The 27,257-nt window shown below is 49.3% G+C and overlaps 9 protein-coding genes across 9 annotated transcripts; 3 read left to right on the forward strand and 6 right to left on the reverse strand.

The window, feature by feature from the left end:
• Window positions 1–75: 75 nt before the first annotated feature.
• Window positions 76–672, reverse strand: BP5553_09491 (uncharacterized protein; the record flags this gene model as incomplete). Its single annotated transcript, XM_032018114.1, has 1 exon — window positions 76–672. One exon carries the CDS (start codon window positions 670–672, stop codon window positions 76–78), a length of 597 nt encoding a protein of 198 aa, XP_031866021.1.
• Window positions 673–2,229: 1,557 nt separating this feature from the next.
• BP5553_09492 (Beta-xylanase) lies at window positions 2,230–3,534 on the forward strand (the record flags this gene model as incomplete). Its single annotated transcript, XM_032018115.1, has 4 exons — window positions 2,230–2,297; window positions 2,363–2,769; window positions 2,857–3,317; window positions 3,409–3,534. The coding sequence occupies 4 exons, from the start codon at window positions 2,230–2,232 to the stop codon at window positions 3,532–3,534; spliced, it is 1,062 nt and encodes a 353-aa protein (XP_031866022.1).
• Window positions 3,535–4,436: 902 nt separating this feature from the next.
• BP5553_09493 (uncharacterized protein) lies at window positions 4,437–5,993 on the reverse strand (the record flags this gene model as incomplete). The annotated part of the gene is made up of 3 exons (XM_032018116.1): window positions 4,437–5,072; window positions 5,122–5,790; window positions 5,868–5,993. The coding sequence occupies 3 exons, from the start codon at window positions 5,991–5,993 to the stop codon at window positions 4,437–4,439; spliced, it is 1,431 nt and encodes a 476-aa protein (XP_031866023.1).
• Window positions 5,994–6,872: 879 nt separating this feature from the next.
• On the forward strand, window positions 6,873–8,351 carry BP5553_09494 (uncharacterized protein; the record flags this gene model as incomplete). The annotated part of the gene is made up of 3 exons (XM_032018117.1): window positions 6,873–6,979; window positions 7,042–7,564; window positions 7,620–8,351. 3 exons carry the CDS (start codon window positions 6,873–6,875, stop codon window positions 8,349–8,351), a joined length of 1,362 nt encoding a protein of 453 aa, XP_031866024.1.
• Window positions 8,352–9,536: 1,185 nt separating this feature from the next.
• BP5553_09495 (uncharacterized protein) lies at window positions 9,537–11,196 on the reverse strand (the record flags this gene model as incomplete). Its single annotated transcript, XM_032018118.1, has 2 exons — window positions 9,537–10,914; window positions 10,967–11,196. The coding sequence occupies 2 exons, from the start codon at window positions 11,194–11,196 to the stop codon at window positions 9,537–9,539; spliced, it is 1,608 nt and encodes a 535-aa protein (XP_031866025.1).
• A 3,158-nt stretch (window positions 11,197–14,354) lies between these two features.
• On the reverse strand, window positions 14,355–15,143 carry BP5553_09496 (Uncharacterized protein; the record flags this gene model as incomplete). The annotated part of the gene is made up of 1 exon (XM_032018119.1): window positions 14,355–15,143. One exon carries the CDS (start codon window positions 15,141–15,143, stop codon window positions 14,355–14,357), a length of 789 nt encoding a protein of 262 aa, XP_031866026.1.
• A 3,926-nt stretch (window positions 15,144–19,069) lies between these two features.
• Window positions 19,070–21,156, reverse strand: BP5553_09497 (Adenine nucleotide alpha hydrolases-like protein; the record flags this gene model as incomplete). The annotated part of the gene is made up of 3 exons (XM_032018120.1): window positions 19,070–19,870; window positions 19,935–20,331; window positions 20,843–21,156. 3 exons carry the CDS (start codon window positions 21,154–21,156, stop codon window positions 19,070–19,072), a joined length of 1,512 nt encoding a protein of 503 aa, XP_031866027.1.
• Window positions 21,157–21,929: 773 nt separating this feature from the next.
• BP5553_09498 (Eukaryotic translation initiation factor 3 subunit L) lies at window positions 21,930–23,456 on the reverse strand (the record flags this gene model as incomplete). The annotated part of the gene is made up of 3 exons (XM_032018121.1): window positions 21,930–22,010; window positions 22,070–23,107; window positions 23,160–23,456. 3 exons carry the CDS (start codon window positions 23,454–23,456, stop codon window positions 21,930–21,932), a joined length of 1,416 nt encoding a protein of 471 aa, XP_031866028.1.
• Window positions 23,457–25,484: 2,028 nt separating this feature from the next.
• On the forward strand, window positions 25,485–27,080 carry BP5553_09499 (Uncharacterized protein; the record flags this gene model as incomplete). Its single annotated transcript, XM_032018122.1, has 7 exons — window positions 25,485–25,517; window positions 25,590–25,667; window positions 25,725–25,746; window positions 25,827–25,879; window positions 25,944–26,483; window positions 26,535–26,788; window positions 26,837–27,080. The coding sequence occupies 7 exons, from the start codon at window positions 25,485–25,487 to the stop codon at window positions 27,078–27,080; spliced, it is 1,224 nt and encodes a 407-aa protein (XP_031866029.1).
• Window positions 27,081–27,257: the final 177 nt, after the last annotated feature.

The raw sequence follows: 27,257 nt of genomic DNA on the forward strand, positions 1-27,257 counted from the left end.
GGCACCAGCCGCTATCCACTACCTGCCACTAGAAACTCCTTTACCACCATATAATAATTCCCAGCTCATCCGCGCTCAACTCCCAGTCGCCCCAGGGGTGAAAGCACCGACCAGCGAACTACTGTCCATCGTACCCATCGCCACTCCACTTGTCGTAAGCACCGGTTCTCCTCCTTGGGTCGCATTCGCAATAGGGCCCTCAAGTTCCTTCAATAACGCCTCCTTATCGTTAACCCAGCAACTCCACCCTTTCGTCCCAGGCCCCGTAAACTTATGGCCCCCCTCACACTCCCAATCCTCAACCCCAGTACAAGCGCCCATCCTCCCACTCTCAGGCGTGACGCGACAGTCAGCCCATCTCTTTCCATCACGGGCAATATACGCTTCCTCGTCAAAATAGTTTTTGATTTGCAAATTGCCGATGCCGCCTAGGTGGAAGAGTTTGTGGTTTGAAGCATCGGTTGCGAAATAGCACCATTCAGTTTGCGGTGTGTATTTGTCGTCCGAGGGCGAGGGCAGCCAGGCTATGAACGTCATTTTTGGGGGCCAGAAGACATGGCCGATATAGATTGGGACGTCGGGGCTGAGTATTTGTGACTTTTGACGTGATTTGTGTGGGGAAGCAAGTGCATAGGGGAGGAGGGAGATGGGGAGAAGAATGGAGGGTTTCATTTTTGGGTTCTATTTGAGGAGAGAGTAGGTGTAATTTGAGATACTTAATAAGGACAGGAAGAGACAATTGAGAGTTAGAGTATGTTTATAATTGGCCAGCGAGACCGACAATCAAAGTCTTGGAACTTGAAGTAAGATACTTATCGCAACATGGTTCGATACGGACCTCATAAATCTTATCGACACCTCACTGAAGAAACGTGTACTTAACGCGGTCTCCCTTCACGGGACCATAAAGCACGGGATGCGGAGGATAGCTTGTTTGAGCCTAATGAAACTCTTCTCATCTTGGGATGTGAATGGATGAAGTGGCATGGTGCGGGCGAGGAGGTTGATTTTATCCGTTGGTGAAGACATTTGCGGAGAGGGGTTCCCCGCATTATAGGATCGGAATAGCCGCAACTTTGCCATCTGCTAATCGGTACAGTATTTCCAATATCGTCAATTGAGCTCCGTCCCTTTTTTTGGGAGTCGTCTTTGGGTGTAGTTGCATGGCTGGCTGGCTTTCCTGCCAGTGTTCGATCAACTTGAGTTCGCCATTGCTGTTGATAATGGAGAAAGTCGACCTAGTGGCTTCAGTCTCATGAGAAATGTGACGCGGACACCCGAGAGTTCTTCCTAGTTAGATATTCCGACATATCAAGGGCTTGCCCAGCTCTGGAATAAACATAGAGTATACTGAAAGTCCACTCTCTGGATTGCGGACGGAATTCGAGAAGACCGACTCGACGTGCAGTTGAGTAATTGAATACGAGATGTGATGAGGTTAAGCAAAACTCATTTAGCGATAAAAATATCGTCTTAGTATTTCGGGCGCTGTGTATAGCGGTGACAAGTACTTCGTAGACAAAGAATTCATTTGGATGTGAGTTTTGAAGGAGAGAAAAGTTGAAAATATGTTTGGGTAGTACCGGTAGTATGGGTGAGGGTGCTGCCCCTTTTCTCCGGCTGCCAGGCTAGTCGCATGAATTGGGATATAACTTTTTATATTACCTGTGGCGCCACCTAGAAATTAAGTGTACTAAGTGCACCACTAGCAACGTCATCGGAGTGGCGCAGGTACCATCCAGCCTAAACTCAAGAATGATATTCCGTTACGACGTGCAGGCCAAGAGCCTCACGCTTCATGGGATAATCATTACTGAAGTAGTTTACATACCCGATAACCGAGGGGGCATTGTACTATACATTTACAGTGGCCTCGATCTCCTTACTTAGCCGTGATATTGTCCATCCCTCTAGGAATCTCTTGATTTGCTGAAATAATGAAACCCATTCTGCTAGCACGACTGCCCCGCGGGTTTTATCTATTCCCCACGTGGTGTCTAAACGGGTAATCGCCGGTGTTCTGGACGGCTCTAACCCTTTCAGATGGTTATGTGCCTGAGTAAAGTCTCCCCTTTCCAAGCCGGGTATTCATAAATTAGAGAAAGCCAAGATACGAATAATAACCATCATCAAAATCAGCTATAATAATGGGCTCACCCGTCGTTTTGGCCAGCAGTTTTGGCATCTTGCTCGCTGGTAACCGTCGTGCTCTATCCCAATCAAGTCAAAATGCGTTTCACGTCGTCTGTCACAATGGCCTTGGGCCTTGGTGGAATGGTCTCCGCCAACCCGGTTCTGTATGTCCACATCCACAAGTAAAATCATGTTCTCTTTAATTCAATTGCTAACATTGTAAATTCAGATTTAACGCTCGTCAGGTGGCTGGTCTCAATGCTGCCATGGTCGCCAGAGGAAGGGAATACATTGGTACCTCCTTGACTATCCGCAATGATCAATCAGAGACGAATATCATCGGCAACAAGAATGAGTTCGGATCAATCACGCCCGAGAATGCCATGAAATGGGATGCCACAGAGCCAAACCAAGGCCAGTTCACCTTCGGTGGTGCAGACCAAGTGGCCAATTATGCAACTCAAAACGGCAAACACATGCGCTGCCACACTCTCGTCTGGTACAGCCAGCTTCCAGGGTGGGTGTCGAACAGCAACTTCAATAATGCCACATTGATCAACGTCATGACAAACCATATCAACCGAGTTATGGGCCAGTACAAGGGTAAATGCACTCACTGGGACGTTGTCAACGAAGGTCAGTAATACTCATCCCTTATATTCTGTCTGCCCCGTTGGCGATTAAACAAAGCTTCATGTAATGAAACTAACCAAATTTGTGCAGCTCTCAATGAGGATGGCACTTACCGCCCTAATGTCTTCCTCAGTGTCATTGGAGAGGCGTATCTCCCAATGTCTTTCCGTCTTGCCGCTGCTGCCGACCCATCTGCCAAGCTCTACTACAACGACTACAACCTCGAGTACGCTGAAGCTAAATCCGAAGGTGCTGCCAGAATCGTCAAGCTCGTTCAGTCATATGGCGTGAGGATTGATGGCGTTGGTCTCCAAGGCCACTTGGTTGTTAGCAAGACCCCAACCCAGGACATTGCTACCCCGTCGCAGGAGATTCTAGAGAAGAGCTTGCGCATGTACACTGACTTGGGTGTCGACGTTGCCTATACCGAAGTTGATATCCGTATGAATATGCCGGCTAGTGCGCAGAATCTCCAAGAACAAGCGGAGTGCTACGGTAGACTGACCAGGGCGTGCATGGCTGTCGAGCGATGTGTTGGTATCACTCTCTGGGTATGTAGATTGTTCTTTCTTGCATCAACCCTGTAACTGAGACTCATGCCTTGGGGGTAATATTGGCTAACGTGTTTGTTTCTCCCAATAGGGTGTCTCGGACAAATACTCGTGGGTCCCGCAAACCTTCAATGGTGAAGGTGCTGCCCTCTTATGGAACGACAACTATCAGAAGAAGCCAGCCTACGATGCTATGCTGAAGGCTATCCAGGGGTAAAGCAAATTCCTGGGGCTAGAGGAGTAAGCGTGGGCAGAGATGAGCCATTAGAGAACTGTTTGTACTATCTCGGTGGATGAGGATGGATCGGTCAGAAGTAAAGAGGCCGCGAGTTCTTACGTTGGCGGGGTAACTACCACTGCACAACGATTTAAAAAAAAACATGTATGCTTATATCTGATGTAAAATCAATCACGTAAGCTATTAAAAATTGAAATAAGAATATCAGTTGCTTAACGTCTTCTAGCTATCCATAGGTAACTACTTCGTGCCTACTTAGGGACTTGGTTAGGTACTTACCTCTATATACGTTAATGTCCTCAGTAGCGTCCAAAGTGTATGTGGGGCAAACTCATGCGACCAGTTCGCCAACCGAGAGTCCCGGAAAAGATCCAAAGGATACCGGTATGCAAACAGCCCTTTTCTACCGTCAATGTATCTCCCTCGGCCCAACTCTTCAAGCGTGAAATAATCGTGTCGATTTGGCATCGGACGAGTTTTCAGGTACTGTACTTCAGTCCTTGAGCGGTGTGATGCGGAGTTGCGACAACATGGATGATGACTGCGAGGTTTTTGCGCTTGGTAGCGTGATTGTTCGGTCAAACCACTTAAAGGCGAGTCTCGAGGGACGACGCGCTCACCTCAGTCGTACATAATTCCAGGCCCGTTATTCCGCTGGCTACCGAGGGGTTATAACCTTGGAACGAGATATTATCTAGTCGACCAACAACGACAACATGGACTTGGGTATTCACATATGTTGGCAAGATACCAGTGAGTGACTAAAGTATATCGTTGGTATGTTGTTGATCACACGGGCCCAGTTCCTATTTTCCATGCTTTGCAATTTTTATTATTGTATTAACTCACTCTTATATCGTTTAGCTATCAGAGGCTATCCCTTAAGCCCAGTTCCCAGAACTTGCATTTTCCTGCAATCCTCTATGAGTTCCTTCATTCTCATCCGACATATCCTCGTCGTCGTCTTTCATATTCCTCCCTAGCTCCTCAGGGCCCAAAAGCGTAATGATAATAACATAGACGAAGATGCAAGCGCTAAAAATCCGCATCACAACGCTATAATCATACCTTTGAACCGTTTCCCCGTTTCGTTCTATACTCGGCAAAGGATAGCGTTCTCCAATCGTCGTCTCGATTGTATTTGAGGCTGACGAAATTAGATTCCCCAGCTGATACGACGTCCCGACGACGAAAGTCCGGAAAGCAGTCGGAGAAAGCTCGATCAGATGGATGGGAATGATTCCCCATGCTCCTTGGACGCAGAATTGTTCGAAGAAAAAAACTGCAAAGATGCCGGGACCTGCGGTAGACGTATAAGGGTATAGAAGAGCAACCCCTATTATACACATCACAATGATGGAGAGGCGGCGTCCAAATATTTGACTGCTGAAACCGACAAGAGTGCCACCCACAATTGCACCGATATTGGCAACAACTATCACCTGCGTGATCCTTGTGGACGAAAAATGATACTTGTTTTCTAGCATTAAAGCAACGATGTCCTGAGTTGAATGAGACTAAGGTCTGTTAGCTCGTCGTCGATAACATTAGGCTCACTGAGTTTACCATGTAGTTGAAGCCCGCCATGAAAAGCACTAGGTAGAGCAAGCGTCTCCAATACATTCGCACAGCCAGTTGAAATTCCGCAAAAGCGCCTCGGACGGTACCTTTCTCGTTGCGGGAAATATTACGTTTGTCGTAGGCGTCCGTCTCTGGTAAACAGAGCCGAAACACGATGAGCAAGGCCGGCGGTCCTGCACCAAACCAGAAAAGTGGTCGCCATCCGTGTCCGGTTTTCTCGTCAAATGCCTCCCAAAATACAGTCGCCAGCAGGTAACCAAACGGATACCCGCTCTGGAAAATGCCGGACATAAGGCCCCTGGCCTCTTCAGGACAGTCCTCTAACGCCGTCGCAGCGGCATTCCCATAAATCCCTCCCATGGCTATCCCAAATAGGGCGCGCACGGCTAAGAACTGCTGATAGGTGTTGCAAAAGCCTGTGGAGAGCTCAAAAACAATAAGGAGGACATTGTTTATCACGAACGGCCACTTTCGCCCAAACCTATCTGATGCGATACCGAAGATTGCCGCCCCCACTGGCCGGAACATCAGCACCAGGGTCACGCCGACAGAGATCTTTGAGGGTTTCTCGCCGAATGATTCCGAAAGTTCGGAGTAGGTGAGGGTCACAGTATGGAAATCAAAGGCGTCCCATGTCCATGCTAGAAAGCCGACCTAGACAAACAGTTAGTCTGTTTGGGTCATATATAGATTCGAACGATTGGGTATTTATAGGGACATGAGCGCCTTACGAGAAAGAACAACCAATGCTGCAGAGTTAGAGAGCGAAGGAGACGGAAGGGGTTAACGGCGGGATTCAACTGAGGCTTTAACGTTGGAAGGCGTGTTGCTAGATGCTCACGCGTTCCGATTGCCATTTTTTCTCGTATCTGTATCAGTGTACAGCTTATGAAAAATACACTCGCGAAAGGGGCACTTTTGCTTTGAGGAAGTCTCAAGCATTATATTGTCTTTTGTAGAGCCCCTCTCCCTCCCAAAAGAAACCATGAGGCTGAGCTCCAATGAGGCTTTCGGCATGTGAGCCAATGCAGGCGGCTAGACTGCAGGTGTTACCTTGATGGCCCTCAATTGGCTATGTTTAGTCTAACAAGCTTCATTGATTATAGGACGAGCCTGCTTGCATTGGAGCTTTCATCCCGTGTTGGGGTGCAGCCGCCTTAGTCTCGATCTCGATCGCTCTGTGGGCTATATAGCCCCTGTTTCCATTTTGGCCCTCATTAACAAACCCTCTAACAATTCTAGACTTTTTGATCATATTGGACTTTTTCAATTTAGTAAGAAATAATACAGCCTGTGTCTTCTTGTTTATCCGCCACGAGCTAGGAGCAAAGATGAGTGGTGGGTGATTTAAATATTTACTGTTACCTATCTATGTCGGTAAGTAGCGATGCACTCAGGAAGTACCAAATCTTCTAATGGCGGGCAAATAAATCTGGGCGGCTGGGCGTGGTCATGTGGCCGGTAACATTGGCGAACTCCCTTCTAGTGGAGGCGCAGACCCAGAAATGTCAAAATGAGGCTGACGACGGGCGCGCTCCAATGGTGTGGCGCAATATTGGAAGGCTAAGCCAAAGTTTAAGTTAGGTCCGTGATACTGCATAAGACAGATTGAACCGGGCTATTTCCCTGCTTCGAAGTTAAGGGCGCGGACTTTCGACTTCCCTTGAGGCTAAGAAGTGGGATATATGGGCGTATGAGTCGCCTTAAGCATACAAGCAACAACATGGTTCTCAACCATGTCGAGCAACTTCCAGTTCGCATTTCTAGGATGCCAGAACAACTATCTAGCTAGTGTCACTGAGATAGCTTCCGGGAGGCCACTTGGGGCCTCAATAACGACTACGTAAGTAGCACCGTTCAATAAGTCTAACATTCCTATAACCTGAAATTAATAACACCATCTAGCTATGGACTCCCAGATATATTTTCTAGCGAATACCAGAGATATGCGGCCCGAAAATACTTCTTCAACATCCGCGGACACGATTTCCTCTCACATGTAGGGCAATGGCGCGCCTTGGACCGGGAAGGGACTGTTAAGGCGTGCGGAAATAGCTATGCGGAAATTGAGAACCTCCAAGCACTCGCGATCGAAAATAACGCAGCTGCAAAGAAAAACTTTACGGCGAGCTTGAATGTGAGTTTTGGGCCACGACCTGGTAGTTTCTTCGCAGACGCCTGTGAGCTTAAGAGATACCGCTGGCGGAATCTTCCTGCTGGGTTGGAAAATGAAATACAGCGGTTGTTGTCAAGCGCATCTTTTTGGAAAAGAACTGGATATGGCAAGATCTATGACGTGGCGATGAATGCGTCTGAGGGCTGGGTCTTACTCCAGAAGAAAGGCGAGAAGTACACTTGGGGTGGGATACTGCCAGAGGAGCTGAAGGAAGCACTCCAGCAGGGAAAGGACAGAAAAGCTCCGATCAGTGTAGACTCATCACTCTTTATCCCAAGTCAATCAGCCTAGCTAATGTTCCTTGCAGCGGATATTCCTCAACCACCAGCACCCTGACGAATTTATGCTTCTCTTCTCTGATGGGCGCGCCTATGCGAACCTACACGACGACTTCCGAGAACCCCTCCAGAATCTGCTCCACCGGTGGGCCGAAAACCGCGGTCTAGGAATTAGGTTCCAATATCATTTCAGGGCGACCTCCCACTCCTCGCAAGCTTATCAAAAGGTACTCAACGCTGCCTACTACAACCAGCGGGGGCTCTTCCATCTCGGGCGGAATAACGCATGGCTCGCTCTGCAGTACCTCAATGAAGCACATGATCAAAATAGTGCCAGCGATGAGATTCATAGTAACTTGGGTATGGCACTGGTAGCTGTTCGGCACAACGTACGGGACAGGGAGCTGGAACGATATCTGTCAATGCCAGTGGAAGCCAGGCCGAATCCCATTGTGCTCAGGGAAGGGGAGTTGGGGAATTTTCGCATGTCGTATGTTGGAATGGAGGCTCGCGGGTGGAATATGAGTGAGTTGGAAAGGAGGTTGGACGTTTTCCGAAGGGGAAAGGGAAGGGGAAGGGGAAGCGAGCTAGATGGGGCATGGACGTTTGAAATGGGTTGTCCGGAAAAAAATGGTGTTGATGAGAATGGGCCGGTAGAGATGGCAGGAGCTCCGCTAGATGGGATAGTGTATTCGCATGAATTGAGAGGGGGAGATGAACATGATGATGAAACGAGTTCATCTAATAATAAGCAACCTTGATGGTTGTCAAGGTTGCATTCGACACTGCTGTAGCACTATTTGGAATATCCGTATAGGTGCAATGGTGAGCTTATTAGGTGGAAACCCTAGACGTAGATATGATATAGAAATGGAATTGCCGTTTTAACCATATGATTCTTGAGGTATAGATACTACATGAATAAACAAGTGTCATAGTAGCAGTGTTGGGTCACGTGAACTACCCCCTTTTTCGTGAGGCGAAATACCTAGTTGGGTGGGTATAGGACCACGCGTTTCGGCTACAACACCGGGGAAAAACAGAGAGAAGAAAAAAGGAAAGTCCAAACAGCAAAATAAATTCTACGGCAAGTTAAAAAAAGATGTAAGAAGAAAAAGAACCACGGGAGGCAAAAGAGTTCGGCCCGGTGTCGAATGCCTACGTCTCTTGCCGGTTTTGTCGTTCTGTCCCTATCGATCCTATCCGGAAGACAATTTGACCTGAACCACTAGCCAAGTAGCCGCCTTTTGTCTTCCTTATGCGGCTTTTTCTTATTTTGTTATTTCAGTACGCGGATGGTTTTTGCATGTCACCTTCTAGCTGGTTACCGCCCACCATATATAGGTTAGTGCTACGAAATCGTTACCAAACTTGCCGCTTCATTCCAGAGGTGGTATAATGAATTAAATATACGCTATCTACCTGTGCTAGACTGGGAAAACAAAAGTGTAAGAATGGGCCGGAGAAGATTGCTACACAATGACTTTCTAGAATATCGTTGCGAGCATTTTCATTACGATTCTTAGCATACTTGTTTGACCTATAACATTTTTGGGGGTTTATATTCCCATATAGAGAAGCTAACAGGAGCGTCCGAGTCTTCATCCTCTAACCCCACGAGCTCCACCACAGGGTTATGAAGAGAGGCAACCTGTCAATCGTTAAATCCGGTTTCTGGCCCTCATTGCGCATGAGGGTCCTCGTTTAATACACTACAGAACTTCACATTATCCCTTGATGAGCATAATCATAACTATATTGGCAACCGAAAGTCATGTTAAATACCGAGATGAGAAGCGTCATTTTTAAAATCTCATTGCAATAGTGTTAATCTAATTAAACCCACAATCTATAACGCGCCGGGTGGCCTTTCCCCCCTTCAATAATTGAAATTTGAAACTCATACCTCATCTACAACCGCTGACTGAGAGCCTCTTCTCAGCCCCCTAGATAAAATTCCCTTTTAATCCGCTCCAATCTGGGGAGTCAACTTGTCTCTGTGGTCTCTTCACCTCATACCTGCCCCTCTCGCCCCGATCCCTCGGTATTTCCCTATTGAGACCCGGCCGTGTGAGAGGTTGTCCATATGTGTCAGTCGAGTATACCGACGATACTGGATACTGGTGTCGTTGACTAAACTCTGGGCCTTCTGATTCGAGAGCCCCCTCAAGAGCACCGAAGGTCTCAGCTCGTTTCTTCTGTTTTTCTTCCTCGTTGGACTCGTCAGAATCTTGAAATCGCTGGCGACCGGCATCATTGAAGTCTGCCGTACCACCCTGCCTTGGTCGACTGGGCTGCGGGTTAAAAGCCACTTCGTCGAGTATCGATGGCCCGGATGGACTATGTTTGACGATATGAAGGGGCATTGGTGCTTCTGTTTGGTCCGAAAACACTGGTGGGCGGGCTTGGCCTGGTGGTGGCTGCGGGCGATAAGTTATAGGACGAGAATAATTAGGAGAATGGTGTCGGCTGATTGATGGTGGTGTTCCACTGTATGGGGTGCGGCCTGCGGTTAGAGGACCCACGCTATCAACATCTTCGCGGTTGCCTTCAGGGCCGCCGGGTGAGAAAGTGCGTCGCATGGCTTCCAGAATGGAAGGTGTGAGCGACACTGGCCGCGGCGGGCGAGGAGGTGAACTTGGTGGTAATGGTGGGAAGTTGGATGTTGGGGAGGAAGATGTTAGTGTATCACTCGCCGGGCTGCTTGGCACAAAGTGAAGAGGGCTCCGGGGGAAATACTCGGGAGAACTTCGTGCCAGTGCCTGAACGTTGGCTGGTACGAATGCTCCAAGTTTCAGACGTCCTTCAGTGTCCCAGATTCCTGTTGTTGCTGTCATAGATGGACGTAATGGTGCGTTTCTTGTCCGTGGCACTTCTCGGGGTGAAGGGTTAACATTGTTATCCTCCTTCATCTTCTTGGTTTTCCTGTTTCGGATACAGCACCATAGGAGAGTTGAACCAACTGCAGTGATTGGAATAAGTATACCAACTAAGAGGGGCATCAATGAACTACTTGGTTCATGGGCATTGGTAGAGCTAGCATTACTAGTTTGGGCAGGAGGGATCCCAGAAATGCTGGTTGAATCGCGCGGTGAATCAGTTGACGGCGTGTCTGGAGTAGTTGTTAAGGATTCAAGCGAAGTAGAACTTCTCTGCTGTGTTACGACACTAATGGTCTGTGTAGTAGCATTGGGAGTGGTGAGAATGGTGGTGTTAATAGTGGTAGTCCTGGTATGTCTGGCACTGGTGAGGGAAGTGTCGGAGTCGCCGTCATTGGTGAAGTCCGAGCCAACAGTTACTGTCCTGGATGATAATCCACTTATTCTATATAAATCTCATTTAGCACATCACCTCAGCCAGGTAGGGGAAAACCCACGTTGTTGAAGTTAGCGCATTCCCTATCGTGACGACTGAAACACCAGGGGCGATGGTAACTGTTGTTGAGAGGGCTGGGAGGGCAACAATGGAGACAGTTGCAGGGATAACAACGACTGAAATTGATCCTTGTTGCGCCGATGGAGGGCCTTGATTTATCTGTCCATATACCGCCATCATATAGCTGACGAAGTACAGGGAGAACAGCTGATTCCATAATTTCGGATTCATTCTTAACTACTCGTAAATTTGTATCGAGTTATCGAAGCAACGAGGTATTCTATAGTGATGCTATGTAAATGGTTAGCAAATAGCAGACAAGTATGCTCCATGGACTTCCTGCTACTGCTTACCCAGCAAGGTGATGGAGAGCTCACTCCCAGCACTTTGTTATCACCAACGCCCTTAGCCTGCCTGGATGTCTGCTGGGAGCGATGGCGGATATGGAAATATGTCTTATTCCAGAGGAAGGTGAGCGGCGCAAAATTGGATGTGGAATGGATGGCTAATGTGACTCTGATGCCCGTGAATGTAAAGACCTAGTTGAGTCTTGTGAGAACTGGGATGTTGACGTGTTGCGGATGGTATTCCTGGTTGTTAAGCGCAATATTGAAAGAGACAGAGATCAAATGCTTGCGAGGTTGTGTCTTTGGGATTGTATTGTCCAAGATTGGGAATAATAATAGGAAGCTAGGATATGACTTGTGGAAGAGCGACTCAGCGACAGGTTGGAAGGCCAATCGAAGTAGAGGTGTAGACGGGCGACTCATCGGCAGACCGGAAGGTCAAGATAAGCAGAGGTGGACAGTAACCAAATGCAAGAAGGTATCTCTAAATAGTGAATTTATGTCTAATCTATTTTGGCTATCGAGCTTTAAGTTAAAGCACAAGGAGTAGCACTGTTTAAGTTGAGGGAACAAAGGGGGAATTGCAGCATCCTAAGGGAGATATAAGTAACAATTGCTAACAGTAGACAAGAGATGTAGGAAAGAGCTATTGCAACACTTGGTTATGGTTTTTCGGTTTAAATTTACTAGAAATCGTAAAGCGAACTACTTTTAGCAATTCGCGAAAACGGAAAAACAGAAACAACATCTGGCTAAGTAACTAGCTGTCTTAGTTATTGGAAATAAAGCGATGTATGAACTCAGCTAAAGTGTATACGTAGTATAAAAAGCAATAGAATCAAATAGTACAATACAACGTTAATCGCTATTGCAACAAAATATACTTGGGCGATAAACTACTTCGAGATCAGACTGCCTGGTCACCGATAAACTTCCCTAGAAAGAAGAGGGAAATAAAGAAATTATTTGGCCGGGAAATAGTCGCAGCTACTAGTAGCTGCTAGTTATTCGCGTGGCTTTGCTATGTAGTCCTGGCTGTAGAGAGGTGTCATCCTATCTATAATCCACGTAGGCAGGCACATTTAGTTTGCACTTCGGTAGTAGTTGTAGTAGTGGGATTGGTAGCTGTACTAGTTATCGCAGTCGCAGTCGTGGATGTGGATGTGGATGTGGATGTGGATATGTGGTGGTTGTGGAGGGGAGAATGGTAGTTATAAATGAGTGAGAGGGTGTGGACGAAGAGAGATTCGCCAGCTTCTCGCCGGGCGCCCCATCGAAACAGTTTTTGACTGCGATGTGCAACAAAGATCTGCACTGACCAAAAGGGGCTAGGGGGGCGATCGCTCAGCACCTGACAGATCTTAGATGCACATGACATCAACGTAACAGCAGCTGGGTGATTACTCATCAACATCGATACCAAGATTTAATGTAATACTACGAAGTAGTGGGTGACACGGATAACTGTACAACTTACGGAGTGCTTTGTGCACAGTATATTATACCTTTTACTAGTACGGAGTATACGCACTCTCATTCAATCTGGGAGGACCTCGTCCTCAGGACCTCATCCTCATCCTCACCCTCGTCCTCGTCCTCGTACCCCATGACCCACCAGGCCGGAAGCGACATGGCGCCCCCACGATCCGCGATCCCTGTGCCGGGTGACTCTGGCACGCACAAACTGATTACAGAGTGCAGCGGTTACACCGGTACACCGGTACAACGGTACAACGTAGCATTCCAGTACATGATGTGATGTGATATCATATCAATTGCTCACCGACTGGGCGATCCTGGCCTTGGATAGCATCAATTGATGCAATGCGTAGCACGTTGCCCCGTCGATGGATGATAATATAATATTCATTAGCTGGCAACGAACCATGTGGCTGGACCACCTTACCCAGACGACCTACAAGTACCCTGCCCAACCTATACGAATGTACTTCGTACTATGGAGTACTTCGCAAGTGAGTGCACAGCCTCGCCCAACCCCAGCCCAATATCGTACACGCAGCAAACCACGTAAGCACCAGGACAAGCACCACACCGCTCCCGCTTCAGCCTCGTCCCTCACCGCGACGACGTGGCCCACCGTCTTGCTTCTTTCAGGCAGCGAACCAACCACATCCTAATCGAGTTAATTTAGTCGAACACCAGCAAGTGTCGCAGAGTCCGAAGGTCCCTGGAGTCCCCCTTTGCATTATTGGACCAGATCTCCCTCCAGGCTCCAGTATCAGAATCAGCATCGGCATCGGCATCCCCATGATTCCCCATCTGACACGGGGCGCGAGACTGCTCGCATCATACCGCCCAAGACGGATAAGAATGCGAAAACGAAAAGCGAAGACCCTGGCAGCCGGGAATATCAGATGGACAAAATCCGACAAGCGACACGGCCACGCGGGAGGCGCAACCCAGGGATAAGGACCGGGGCAGGGGCAGCATGGGCGGTGAAGCGATGGAACGAGTCTCACAAGGGCTGGGCCACAAGATACTCGTGCTGTACTCCGTACCGTGCCAGACACGTTCCCGTGAGTCATGTTGCGAGATGATGGGATTTGCATTTTTGCACGGAGAGAACAGTCAACGCAATTTGAGAAATGCTTGGGGGAATCAATTTGTTTTAATCATTGTGCGCACTTGGCATTTGGATATCATAGGTATTTGAGATTGGTCTGTTTTTATTGGTATTTCATACAAGATCCGTAGATCTATGCATGCATGTGATGCACGCTCAACCCCGGAGAAGCCGGGGGAGCGCGAGATATCTCCATTTCCATTTTCCATCTTTCCAGAATCCCAAATTCTCCCTTCAACTTCCCGGTGCGCCCCGCATTCCATGAGTGGTGTGAACTGATTCTGTAATTTCCCTTATCCCCCCAATGTATACATATCTGAAAACCGTGGCCATGTTGTAAAATAAAAATATGAGATGGAGAAAACGCCGCCCAGATGCTTCCTCGCTTCGCTAGAAATCGCTGCAGTGATTGATTGATATCGTGACCATGAAACTTCTTTTTTTTTGACTCCCGAGGATCAGTATACACTGATAGCGCTCACGAGACCCCTACCCCGCGTTCGCGGGAGATAGAAGCCCTCTTCTACGAAGGCCCCTTGCGCGTTCGCTGGTATTGAGGGGGCTTCGGGGGACTTGGAGTAGTAAGAAGTGGTTGCGATTCGACTGCGTTGCTTTTCCGAGAATGTGGGGAGCATATCCGAAGGCGGGGATGGGGGCATCGACTCGTCTTCTGACGAGTCCGAGTCGTGGTCGAGTTCTGGAGGGGAGGCGGGATGTGAGGTGGTGAGGTGGAGTTGTAGGCTGGCGTAGTCCTCTTCCCCGTCGTCCTCGAATTCCTCGTCCTCATCTTCCTCGACTTCCTCCACGGCAATGGCTGCGGTTGGATTTGATTGCACGCGATGTAAAGACACGAGGCTCTCCATCTCCTCCTCGAAGTCGTAGTCGCTATCGCTATCCGAGGAATCCAAATCCGCATCCTCTGCTTGCCAGTCCTCCTCGGGGTCCTCGAACGCGGTGTCGGCCCACTGAACATGTCGGGGCTCCTCGGTCTTGGTGGCCTTCTTGACGGATTGGTTGAACCAGCTCTCCTGCTCTTGCTCTGCCTCGGCGAGCTCGAGCATTAATGAGTCGAGAAGGTTGGCGTGGCCGACGAGCAGGCGGAGGTCGTGGTCTGGGCGGGCAGCGGCTGCTGAGAGCTTGCCTCGCGCCGTGTGGGCGAGATAGTATGTTTGGGTGACCGACATGGCTTTTCTCTTTAATGGCGAGACGGCGGAATGGGGTGGTGATGATGGGGTTGTGGACGACATTGTGCGTGTCAGGGCGCGGGAGGATATTTAATATTTAATTGCTCTGGAGAATGAGTCAATGGGCAACTTTTTTCTTGACTAGGTCGGCCGATGACTGGCGCTGCGGGTGGGCTGGATAACCGAGGGTCCGGATCGGTGAAGACAGTGTTGATGATAGGGCTGATGATATCGTTGCTAATGTGGGTGAGTGATGCCAGTGAGGGATGGAGGCTGGGACGGAGGCCGAGACTGAGACTGAGATTGAGATTGAGATATACTGCGAGTCTCGAATGGCTGTCTTTGTGTTTGTCCAAGTTAGGGTGGTTGTGGATTATGAGAGCGGCTTTGAGGAGGAGCGAGGCTCTCTTTGTATACTCAGCAGCCTGGGTACAGCTGACTTGTTGGTCGCGGACACCAGGGATTTCCGCATCCATCTCGGCACCGGCAGCGCAGGGCTGATTCGTAAGACAAGCCAATTTGCGATTGGCGATTTGCGCAGAAAGGCGTAAACCCCGAAAGTCCGTCGTTTTGTTTCGTAACCTCCAAGGCCGGCGGAGCGAGGACGTCCCTCCCCCCGTCCTCCCCCCCTTCCTCCCTGCCTGGCGGTCTTACGGCCTTACGTGAACCTACGTAGCCACGAATAATCATTTCGTGGCCGCGCCCTTTTCGCATTCGCAGCGCGTGTGGTCAGCAGCCTTAGGTCGCTGCTCGGCGCCATCTTTGCCCCGATGGAGGTTCTGGGCGTCTGTTGTTCCGCCGGCCTGCGGGCACTGATGAGTCAATCCTTACAGTAGGTTGCGATTATGTCCTTCTGTTATCTCCTTTCTCCTTTCTCCTATTTCTGCCCATGCCAGCGCTGCTGCTCTACTAGGAATAAGCCCTGTTTTTGTTGTTGTTGTGCGCCTGTAGCATCTCCTTCTCCGAGTGAAGGTTAATCCCCGAAAACCCCGTTGTTGTCGCAGTCACAATCGCAGTCACAGCGATCACAGTGGATGACAAAACCTGGAGGCCATATGGATTATGGATTTGATTACTTATGGGCAATGTACGGGTGGATTCTGGATTCTGGATTATGAATTGCCGGGAAGCGACAGGTACGAAGTACGAAAGTATAAACTCGATGATTCAATCATTTCAACGCTTGCATGGGTGGTGACAAAGCAGTGCTTCCCGTCTTCCATCAGCGTATGCTGATTACTCAGATCGGAGGACTAATACTGTACTTGTAATCAGCCGCTACTACAGAACAGTATGTCATGGTGCCATCGACCTACGCGATTCTTATTATTTTAGCGCGCACTCTCCTCTTCCATTATTCCAAATCCCAGAAGCCACTCCCAGCATTCCCCTAATGGCAATCATCATGCTGCCACAGCCTCCCGCTAGGAGGGGGGAGGGACGTACGCAACAGCAACAACAGCCAAAACAACAACAGTCGACGCTGCACTGTACCTCGTCAGCTCCTCTGCCTCGCCGCATCCCCCCATTCCCCGGATATTGAATGGTGAATTGCCACGTTGGACCGGTGACGAAAAGGAAATTGGGCAGCCTGAAATAAACAATGCGGCCAGGTTGCTCTCCATCAGGATGAGAAACAGAAACCAACGGGAATTAGCCAGCCAGGCAGTCGGGGAGTCGGGGACTTCCCTTCGCACTTCGCACTTGGCACCTTCGTATGCACCGCCGCGCACGTAAGCAGGCGCCGTCCTCTTGCAACGTATCAGCCAACGTACATGTATCAGCCATCCTGACTCCAGACTGCCAGTGCTTGCCGCAGCATCTCAACCACGTACGCCCAACAGCATTGGGCCTGTACTGTAATCAATCAACCCATCCCCTCCGTCATCAGGCAGCCAGGAGATGAAACTGGAAATCGTGCAGAAGGGCGGGATGCGGGAAGGGAGGAGTGATACACGATACACGGTGCACGACACACGATACACACGACAACACCCGCGATGTCTCGGCCAGCCTGGAAGAACCTTCGTTCAACCTTAACCTCCTCCTTCGTCCCATGTTTCCGCTTCCGGCCTACCGCCGTGCTGGACACGGACAACGACCATGCTCCGGAGATAACATAAACCCCTCTCGCCGTATAGTATTATTGTCCAGTACTTTTGCACTTTTGTGCTTGGCCAAGTCTTTGCTCTTGCAAACGATGACCTCCACTTGCCGCATCTTCCAGTTACCCAGCGGAAAAAGCGCTGCTCATGACCCCGACGATCGGTGGTCAGTGGTCGGTGGTCGGTGGTCACGATAATTTCTCGCAGGCATAAAAGCCTCGACGCAGGACTGAGGACAGCAAACAGAGTCACAAGCACAGGTGGCAGGTGCGGCAGCATACCGTCTCCGCGATTCCGGCACTAGAAACGAAACTTGTTCGCGATGCTTTTTCTTCTTGGTCCCGGTTCCACTCGAAAACCAAGCTCCAGGGTGCAAGTTTAATGGCTCGGAGCGGATCTACATTCTAGAACCGCTCTACCGCAAAGAGTCATATGGCGGCATCTTTGGTGCCATGCTTCGTAGGTGGGTGTAGAGTCTGTCCGGAGCCGATATGTTTGCCTGATGGCGAATGTGATCTGATTAATCAACAAAAAACATCCCGTTGCTCGTTCGTTTACCAATCAATGACAATGATAGAGCTCTGATCGACCAAGTAACTAACGGCGGCTTTGTCAACGGACGGACGGAGTACGGAGTAGACGGATTTAAGAATGCGCTGTTTACGAATACGGCGTACGACTGGCTAAGGTGCGAATACGGAGTACGAAGGTACGAAGGTACATGTCCTAAGATACGAGTACGGAGTACGAACTAAACGAATGCACAATTCTTCGCGCTTCGGCAACCCGGACTTTGCGGCGGACTATTCGGTATCTGGCAATATCCCGAGCAACCGCCTTGTTCTTGGCTTGTAATAATAATGATAATATTGTGTTGATATCATCGCATCGCTTGGCAGTATGTGTTATGCGAGGTTTAAATCAACTAGACTTGTGACATGGCCCGATAAAAGTCAAATAGCTTGTGATATGCATGTGTTGCAAGTCTGAGCTGCCGAGTAGCTTTCTGTTCCCGTACTTTTCCGGATGAAGATAAGGTTGGTGCTTCGTATACCGGTATAGAATACCAAGGAGAGCATATTCTCCTTTAGCCTCTCCTTGCTGTGACTTTAATAGGTCTCGGTCTACCGGCTCCCCAAAAGCGGCTGTCAACGAGGAATTTGGAAACCCATTGCACGTGGCTGGTTTGCAGTTTATCGATAGGACCCGGAGGAGGCTGACCTGTACGAAGTACATCGTCAGGCTACCCATCCCAGCCAGCTGGTTCCGGAATCTCCCCTGCGACACCTATGACTTGATTGGGCATCGTACGGGGAATACGAAATAATAATGCCGACGAGAAGGAGACGTGGCTTGGTCAAGGGGGAGCGGTGGGGTTCTTGGACTGTTCCCTGCATAGCCATTTCTTGCTGGCCTCATTGATATATCTATATATTGTATATCTCCCCTGGCCATGAATATGTATAGGTGTCGTTGCTTTTCATCCGTTGATTAAGAGTCCTTACACACTAGGAAGAAATAGCTATTGTAGTATCAAATCAACCCGCGCCATGATATCAAAAACTCCTAGGCGTTTGCTTTCGGATACGGAAAGTTTGCCATTTCATGTTGCTTGATATGCTCATTCCATACCTTAGGTATGTAAGGTACCCATGTTGTTCACCGTAAAAGACACACACGAACGAAAGGAAGGATAGATAAACGTTAACCGCAAGATTTCTCATTTAGTCATAACTGCCAGCCAATAATTAAGTTCCTACCTACTCCGGCGTGCTTGTTCGCAACTTTGCAACAGTGGTATCAGGACTCTCATATCAAACAACTAGACACAGTCGTCCCCTCTCAAAGTCTCCCTTAGCACTCATCTCTATACCCCATCGCCTGTCATTCATTCTCATTCTCATCCTCGTCGTCATCCTCACGAGAAACAGAAACTCCCTCCAGCGATGCCAAAGGGCTATCTCCACTGCCGACACTCGCTTTCCGAGCACTTGGCGCGAGAAGAGCAGCCGCCTCGCCAACCTCCATTGCGTGTAACTTCTTCTGCTTCTCGACCTGCGGATTTTCATCGTTGCCCAGAAGCGTTTGCCCAGGCACAGCCTCGAAATCACCATCGCCATCGCCATCACCATCGCCATCCTCGTCTTCGTCTCGTTCGCTAGACCCATCGTCGGATATGGCGGGACTGTCAAGCTGCACCGACTTTGGACTCTTGAGGGCAGACGTCGGGCTTGCGGAGCGGGAATCTGGAGAGAGACGGAGATTCGTGACATCGCTGGTGCTGGATCCGACTTGCTGCAACGGATGGCTTGCTGAATACTGGTATGGTTTGAGCGTAGGGTCAAAAGCCGCCGGGAGACCGAGGGCAGCTGCGACAGCATGCGCCTCTATATCCGGTTCATTAAATATGTCGAACCCCACAACACCCGAACCCGTCTCGGTCTCATGCCGTTCTACTCCGCTATCTCGCAATATCCGGGCGTAATCGTGTCGGGTCGGATCCGCATCTCTCTTGCTTTTCTTCTTCATCCTCTTCTCGGTAGGGCGAACCACGACGACCGGTATGGGCGAGTATTGGAGGCACCATTTCGAAAACGAATTACGGTTGCTGACAAGTCCTTGAACTCCCCCAAGACTTCGACCTCGGGTACCGACAATAAGCATGGCGGGTTCGTAGATTTGAATCTGATAGGGTCTATGTCAGTATAAGCCCGAACATCCATCCAGTTAGTCATCTTTCTGCACTCACCATCTTCTGAAAAGTCGCATGAACCTTGCCTGCCGCAAACTCCAAAACAATGCTAATGGCCCGGTTATCGTCATTTTTCTGCTGTATGCGCTGCAACAATTCCTTGGCCTCCGTCTGATACTGTCTTCTCTCCAAATTCCGGTCACTAATGATTTTGGAACCTCTATCAATCACCCGGAGGCAGATGATCTCGTCCCCATCGTCCACCAGCTCCTCCAAAAGCCATTGTAATGCGATATCCGAGTAATCATGCTCATCTATGCCAACTAGAAACGTCCGCGATCGCCTTTTGAATTGGTAGCCTTTATGCTTGACATTGAGTGTGAACGATATGGTATTATTCTCCGTCGGCTCCCCGCCGGCAAAGTTGTCGAAGGATACATGGCGCTGAAATCTACTATTATCGGAATCCTCTGTCAGCACCATTGTCCGTGGAGGATATGTAGAAAATAAAACAAGCGGGAAAATGCAGCTGGAACATCAATGAAGCACCAGCAGAAGTGCCCGAGAGAATAGAGTGCACATGTACATGCGCGACGTGAGAGGGCACGAGGGAGCAGCAGCAGCGGCGGCGTGGGCGAGTGGGGTTGGACGACGCAGATGGTCTTCGGTCACCCGCCAGCTGCAACCGCGTCACTCAACTCCGGCCGCAGCAGCAGATAAGGTAATAAGGAAAGGAATAAGCGAATTCAAGGCTGAGGCGCTGCTGGTCTGGACTCTGGAGTGGTGTGGAGTGGGAAGAGTGGAGAGTGTGGGATAATTAGATCCGTTCGGGATTTCACACTTATTGCCGGCGCCGTCCGCATTATTCTCCGTCGCGACCTTGGACTGCTGGCCTCGGGGTGTGCACATTGAAAACCCAACACGCAAGAAGGAGCAGGACATGGACATGGACAGACAGGACTTACGATGGCGGCGGCGGAGATGCATCCCTAATCCGAGAACGAGGCGTTGCTTTGGGCTGGCCAGTGGGCGATGACGATCCAGCCCGCGACGAAGGCTTGAATGTGATGCTGCTGATGGAGCCCGACCGCTCGATCGGACGGGAATGGTCTGCGATAACGTGTTCGATGATAGGATCCAGACGGGGAGATACGACATACGTATCCTGAGCAGCGGGGCCCACGGGTGATACAGGAGAGCTGGGAGATTCGGCGCGGCGCGACGAGGGCGATGATTGCAATGAGGGTGACGGTGAAGGTGACGCAGAAGTCGAAGACATCTCTAAGTAATACCCCTCCACAAGCTCAGGTCGGTGACGTCGGCGGAGTCTGCGAAGACTGCTGGCGCGAAGATCCGACGGATATGCATCTATTGGTGATTGTCGCGGGCCGAGGAGGGAATAATAGAGAGTTGAGAACGAAGGATAGCTTTGGGATTGCGGACAGCCAGGGCTGCCCTTCGATGCCAAGTTCTTTTCGCAGCACTCGAAGGCACGGCAGCCGTGGCGAGATCAGATCAAGCCTTGCGATAACAAACGGCGTAACCCGGGGTATCGTTGCATAACACTCAGATGTATATGTTTCCGTCGCGGTAAGGTGAGTCTCGATACTCCGACGTCAATAGTGCAGGTTGAAGTGAGGAGAGGTTGCGGGTTGTGGGTTAGGTCAAGATAGAGGTGGTGGGACAAAGCACCATGAGATACCCGCACATCAGCGCAGCTTCAGTCAGCCGTGTTTCTGCTTCCCAGCCTTGCACGCCGTCGACCTCTCAGCCCCAACCAAGGCTGCGGGATTCGCCTGATTCTGCGCTCTGGGAGGTTCTTCATTTCTTTTATTTCTTTTTAAGATACATGCAGTGCAGGCGCTGCATTCCGTTTCTAGTTCCCGGGGGTTTAAAAGCAACTATAACTATAAACTATAACTCTCGTGTGAGTCGTCAACCCCGTCACGGCATGTTGCCCACTTGACATTGACACAAAAGTCATCCCTTACGCCAAGCCATGCAAAATTCAACCCCCAACCCCCCGTATCCCAACCTGAAATCGGAATCCGCTTAGTATGTTCGGGCGAGGTTTCGAAGGTACCAGTCCACTAATTTACGGCCTACTTTCGCTTCTGAGATATGGATCAAGTCCTAAAAGCAAATATGTTAGCACGCCTTCCGATCGTCTCACTACGCAGGACAGCTCTTACTCCTTGCATGGCATAATCCAAATCTCCCGAACCGACGACCTCGCCATCTAAGAGCCCGTTGTCCGTCCATCTAATCTGTCTGCTCCTTTGCTTGTTCACGAGCAACCAGTTCCTCAGCTTTTCCGGCTCGACTTCGAGGAAGCCAGCCAACTTCTTCAAATCCATTGTGGTGTAGAGTCGAAGGTATGACTTGACGGTTGGGCTCCACATGTTTGTCTTGACCTCGTCCATAAAGATGGCAAGGTGGTGCTCAAGGGGGTCGACATTAAGCTCTGGGTTGTCGAAATCTGGAGGCGTTGGCGAGATGAATTTGGGGCAGGACGCGCGGAACAGCTCTTCAAAGATGGGGAGCGACTCTGGTCCACCTCGCTGAAGCTTCAAGAGCTGGTCGCCATACTTCTCGCGCAACGCGGTGTGGATGGTGTCATCGAGTCTGGTGGGGAGGAAAGCCACGCAGATCGCGATCAACGCATACATCTGATCGTTCTTCTTCGTGATCGAGTCGTATTGCGCATTCTTCTGGAAGTTCTTTGTCCGTGAAACATAGATCAGGATGTGGCTGAACATGCGAATAGCATCGGCATATCGTCGCATCATCATGTATGAGAAGCCCACATAGTAATACGTGGTGAAATGCGCAGCCATGACCCGTGCGAACATTGCCTTTTTATTGAGCTCAATGTCATCGAGAGTCTTCAGCGCCAGACTGAAATCTCCCAACAAGCAGTGGACTCTCAAGAGGCCAATGATGGAGAAGTATCCCAACATTCTGTATATGGGCTTTGATCCGTAATCTCCTGCCACTGCCATAGGTTCCTCGTTGCGCTTCATAGCTGCAAGTTGTTCGGTGATTTGAGATCTTTGAATGAGGGAGTACAGGACGTTCAAGACGCTGTAGCAGCCCCATGTGTTTGGCGCCTCCCGGAGAATCTGGATCTCCTCGCTATTGGTCCCCTGACGCGCAGCTCGATTTCTGTAGGAGCAGAAAGAGTTGAATTGGTAGATGAATTCATCGATGACATCCCAAGCCCAGTAGTACTAAGACCATTAGCATTGAAAACTACCGTTTGGTAAAGTTGGAGGGGCGCACCGAAGGAGGTTCCAAGTCAACAGGTCCATCCGAGTTCAAAATGAAGTGGAATAAGCTGCAGTAATTGTCATAACTCGCGAACTTGACCTCGAGAGGCGCGGAAAAATCCAAGGGCTGCGCGGCCGCTGCAAGTCTTGATTGAATGTCGTCCGTCTGTTGTGCCATTGTCATCGAAGTCTCCTCCATTCCCTCATACTGAACTTGCTCCCTGTAGTCGGCGGCTAAGGCCTCCTCCTCTACATCTGAGTCATTGTCGATAGCTCTCGGCGGAGCGGCGCCGTTCTGAAAGGCACTCATGCTGCTGGTATTCGATTTAAGTGCTGTCGTGGAAAAATTGTGGAGGGGTCAAAAACTCGAAATTCGGTTAAGGGATTGATGGTGTGTGTCGTGGGTCACGTGAGCTGTCTTTCACACAAAGAAAGACCGGCGAGAACCATTATCTCGCTCGCTCCTCGAGCTCTCTAATTGGTCCATTTATTATTTTTTATACCTAAATTCTATATCCAAGGTTTTCTGCTTCCAGAAATATTTTACACTGCAAACGATTCTCCATTTAAGTTTAACCAAAATGTTCCCAATCCTCAGCCAAATCGAAACATCCGTCAATCTGATCTTTAACTTGGCTGGCTACTTCCGCAACATAATTTTGGCAGCATCGCATAGTCCCTACCGCTATCCAATCTCGTACTATGCACTGCAAACCCCTGTGGGTCACGTTGGGTTTAAGGATTAAAGTTAATTGAATAAATTGCGTTTATCATTTCATCCCCTAGATCAAATATGGGGTGTTTCTCCTGACGGCGTGTGGCCGAGATTATTCAAAATAAACCAGAAGTAGGTGAGGAGCATACTTGAAAATAGACAGCATACTCCGCCATGAGGGTATTATGTTGAATTTTGCGCAACTATAAACAATACTATAGCGAGATCAGCTCCGCGATGCTAGAATTTGAAGGAGAAACAAATACCCAGCAGGCAGTATGCAATCCAAAGCCTGAGAATATAATTTGGTAGACGCTTATATATACCGGTACCCGATGACTTCACGGGACAGAGAGCTGCTAACAGAATATACCAGGAGTACAGTGTCGCACAAACAATACGAAGACGCCTAGCTACCTACTTAGGAATTTATGGATTGCCCTCCAGAGGCTCCAGAACCAGCAAGCCGACGCATACGAACGAACAAAAACTAGTACTAATATTGTAACATTTTTATCCAACTTAAAAAATGAAGTATAGAGATTCGAGAACCGACAATTTTCTCACTTGATACGCGGAATTGGAATTCTGCTAGGAATACGCAAGTCCCTACTAGGGATTTGGCTACACTGTGCCCAATTTCGCTTCCGAATAAGAACTTGGGGTCGGCGCTCGGAAGTCGATGATACTGAGAGGGACTTGAAGCTGTGGATACCAGCATGACCAACCATCCGTGGACAGCATGGGTGGTTCGAGTTCCACGCAGCAGTAATTCTATGGGCTAGATTAATAGTCCAAGTACCCTGCAATAAGCCCATCACCGAGGAGCTGGTTGATGAAGGGATGCAACGAGAAGCCTTCAACTAATGAATGGCCTTGTCTTCAATAACTGAGCCGTAACCGGGATTTTTAGGGCAGTGTCGACGTCGTCCCGAAACGGCCATGCCGAAAAGTTCGGTTTCTATGAAGTCTATCTTCAGTCGACACGTGTATTTGAGTGGACATTCTTGGATATCAAGGTCGTTCATGATCACCAGTCACAACCCCCCTTGGCTCGGCGTAATCGATAAGGTAGCAAATAATCTCACTATTCTGCTCTGGGACGAGTAACAGACATACCGGTAGTCTGCTACCGTCATTGCAGGGAATGGAGGATTCTTCGCGAATAGTAGTCACAAGAGTGGAGATGTCTTGCGTTATAGTACTGTATATAGTGTACTCCGTATGAAGTCCAGAGATCTGCGTTGCAGCTGCTGACTACGCGAGCTCACGTCCCGATTTGCGACCAAAACATTCGCTGGCGCCGCTAACGAGCTGGGGTTAGACCGGCAGGGCGCTAAATCTAACCGCCATGCTTTTAAGCGAAGGTCGTATCCTTGCCCGTCGAACTTGGGCGAGTTTCATTTCACCAACAGCACATTTTCGTCCCCAGATTCAAACTCAGGACTATTCTAGCTGCGACTTGACTGTGGCAGGAATAGCTGTTTGTACACTATGGCCTCCGCAACTGTGACACTCGAAAAAGCTTACTTTGAGACTTTGCTAAGAAGGTGACTTCCTCCGATCCCCACAGCCTCAGCTTTGGAGCTGTTGGATGTGCGTGCTCTCTTGGCTCTGGTTCCGATGCTAACAGCCTACCCCACTTATCAGGGCCCAGTTTGTATGTCCATGCTTCACCGCCATGTTTCACTGGGCATTCTTTATTTGTTCTAACGGTTCCGAATCTAGCATACAACTGGCGTCGACTTTGCTACTCCTGTTCATGTGCCAACCGTGACCATACCAAAAGCTGATCACGATAGCCTCGTACGATAAGATCCGCAAGCCCCTGCTCCAATTAGTATCTGCTTACAATAATGACAGTTGACGGTTGCCCATCAGCATGGTATGCATGCTCTATAGCACAGCTTATCTCCGGCTAGAACCTATATATGTGGATCCATTGTTGGTTGACTAGTCTGATAGCCAATCTCCGACGTAACCTTTACAGAGGCGGCATAACGGAAGAAACTCTGGCTGTTAGTTACCACATTCCTCCATGTCTTCTGTTTATTGTCCTGATCAAATCCGATGTTTGTCTAGATCTTGGTCAAGGATGATGCTTCGGCCAACGAGAACGAGGCATCCGCGATCCAGTCAACGGCCGACGAGACCTCGGAAGGTGGCGGTGCCATTTTAACTCAACAACCAGTGTCAACAATCCAGGGTAATGGCGGCCAAGATTACACATTCGGACGCGGTGCCAACTATACGCCCCGAAATAGTGACATCCGACGAGACCCCAATGTTTTTTACGGCCGCTGCCAGACGAACGATGATGTTTCTTTTGTACCCGATATCCCAGATGGATATTATGATGAACGTAGTGGCAATAATGACTCGCACACCAGGCCCCAGCGCCCAACATATGACAAGTTTGCCAAGCGGACCGTGCAGCTATGCAACCTCGCAGATTCAACCAGTTACTCCGACATTGTAGATGTTGTTCGAGGAGGCATGCTGCTAGACGTATATCTTCGTGTCCATGACCGAGCAGCAAGTGTCTCATTCCTGGAAGAAGCTCATGCTCAAGAGTTCTTCCAACACGTCAAGCGACATGATCTCTACCTACGAGGCAAAAGGGTACGTAGCATCGCCCACAGGCTATTGTTTCTGACGATTAACGACTCGTAGGTTGAAATCCGATGGAATGATCGCCAATTTATCTTGCCCGGCCATGTTGCGAACAAGATAGCCATTGGTGCGACAAGGAACTTGGTCATCCAGAATCGTAGTCCAAGACATACCGAGGAGACCATCCGGGATGACCTTGAGCACATCCATAATCTGGTCGTCATCAAAGTCACTTTTAATGGCCACAATGCACATATATCCACAAACTCTGTACACAATGCAATGTTTGCCCGTACCTGCATGATGAGTCGCACGTGAGTGGCTCCTCATTCATTTGCTAACTAGACTTCTAACGTTATTAGTACATACAAAGGATCTAAAATTGACTGGGATAACGACGAATGTGCAGCAGCCCTCGAGCGACCCCAACAGTATCGAAGGGAAAATAACCAACCAAAGAAGAAAAAAGGTGCCTCTCTAATGAACCGCTTTCAACTTCTGAATATGGATGGGGATGAAGACTCCGCCCAAGATGACGACCTCGATACTAGCGGCATTACATTCCCCACTCCCATGTCTTCCGCCGCTACTGGCGTAGCAGCTTGAGCTCTTTAATATTAAAATAGGTTTATCTGGGTGAGAGAAATACCGGGTTTGTTTCGTTCCAGGACCATTGATTCGATCATCAAGTGTACGTTCCAGGCGTTAGATGGCGTTCCTGTCACTAGGAAGTGGATGGTGATATACAGATACCCGAGCGTCGTGTACTGCTAGTTTTCGAAT

This window comes from Venustampulla echinocandica, assembly GCF_003357145.1.
Source record: "Venustampulla echinocandica strain BP 5553 chromosome Unknown scaffold_10, whole genome shotgun sequence".
Classification (NCBI taxonomy): Eukaryota; Fungi; Ascomycota; class Leotiomycetes; order Helotiales; family Pleuroascaceae; genus Venustampulla; species Venustampulla echinocandica.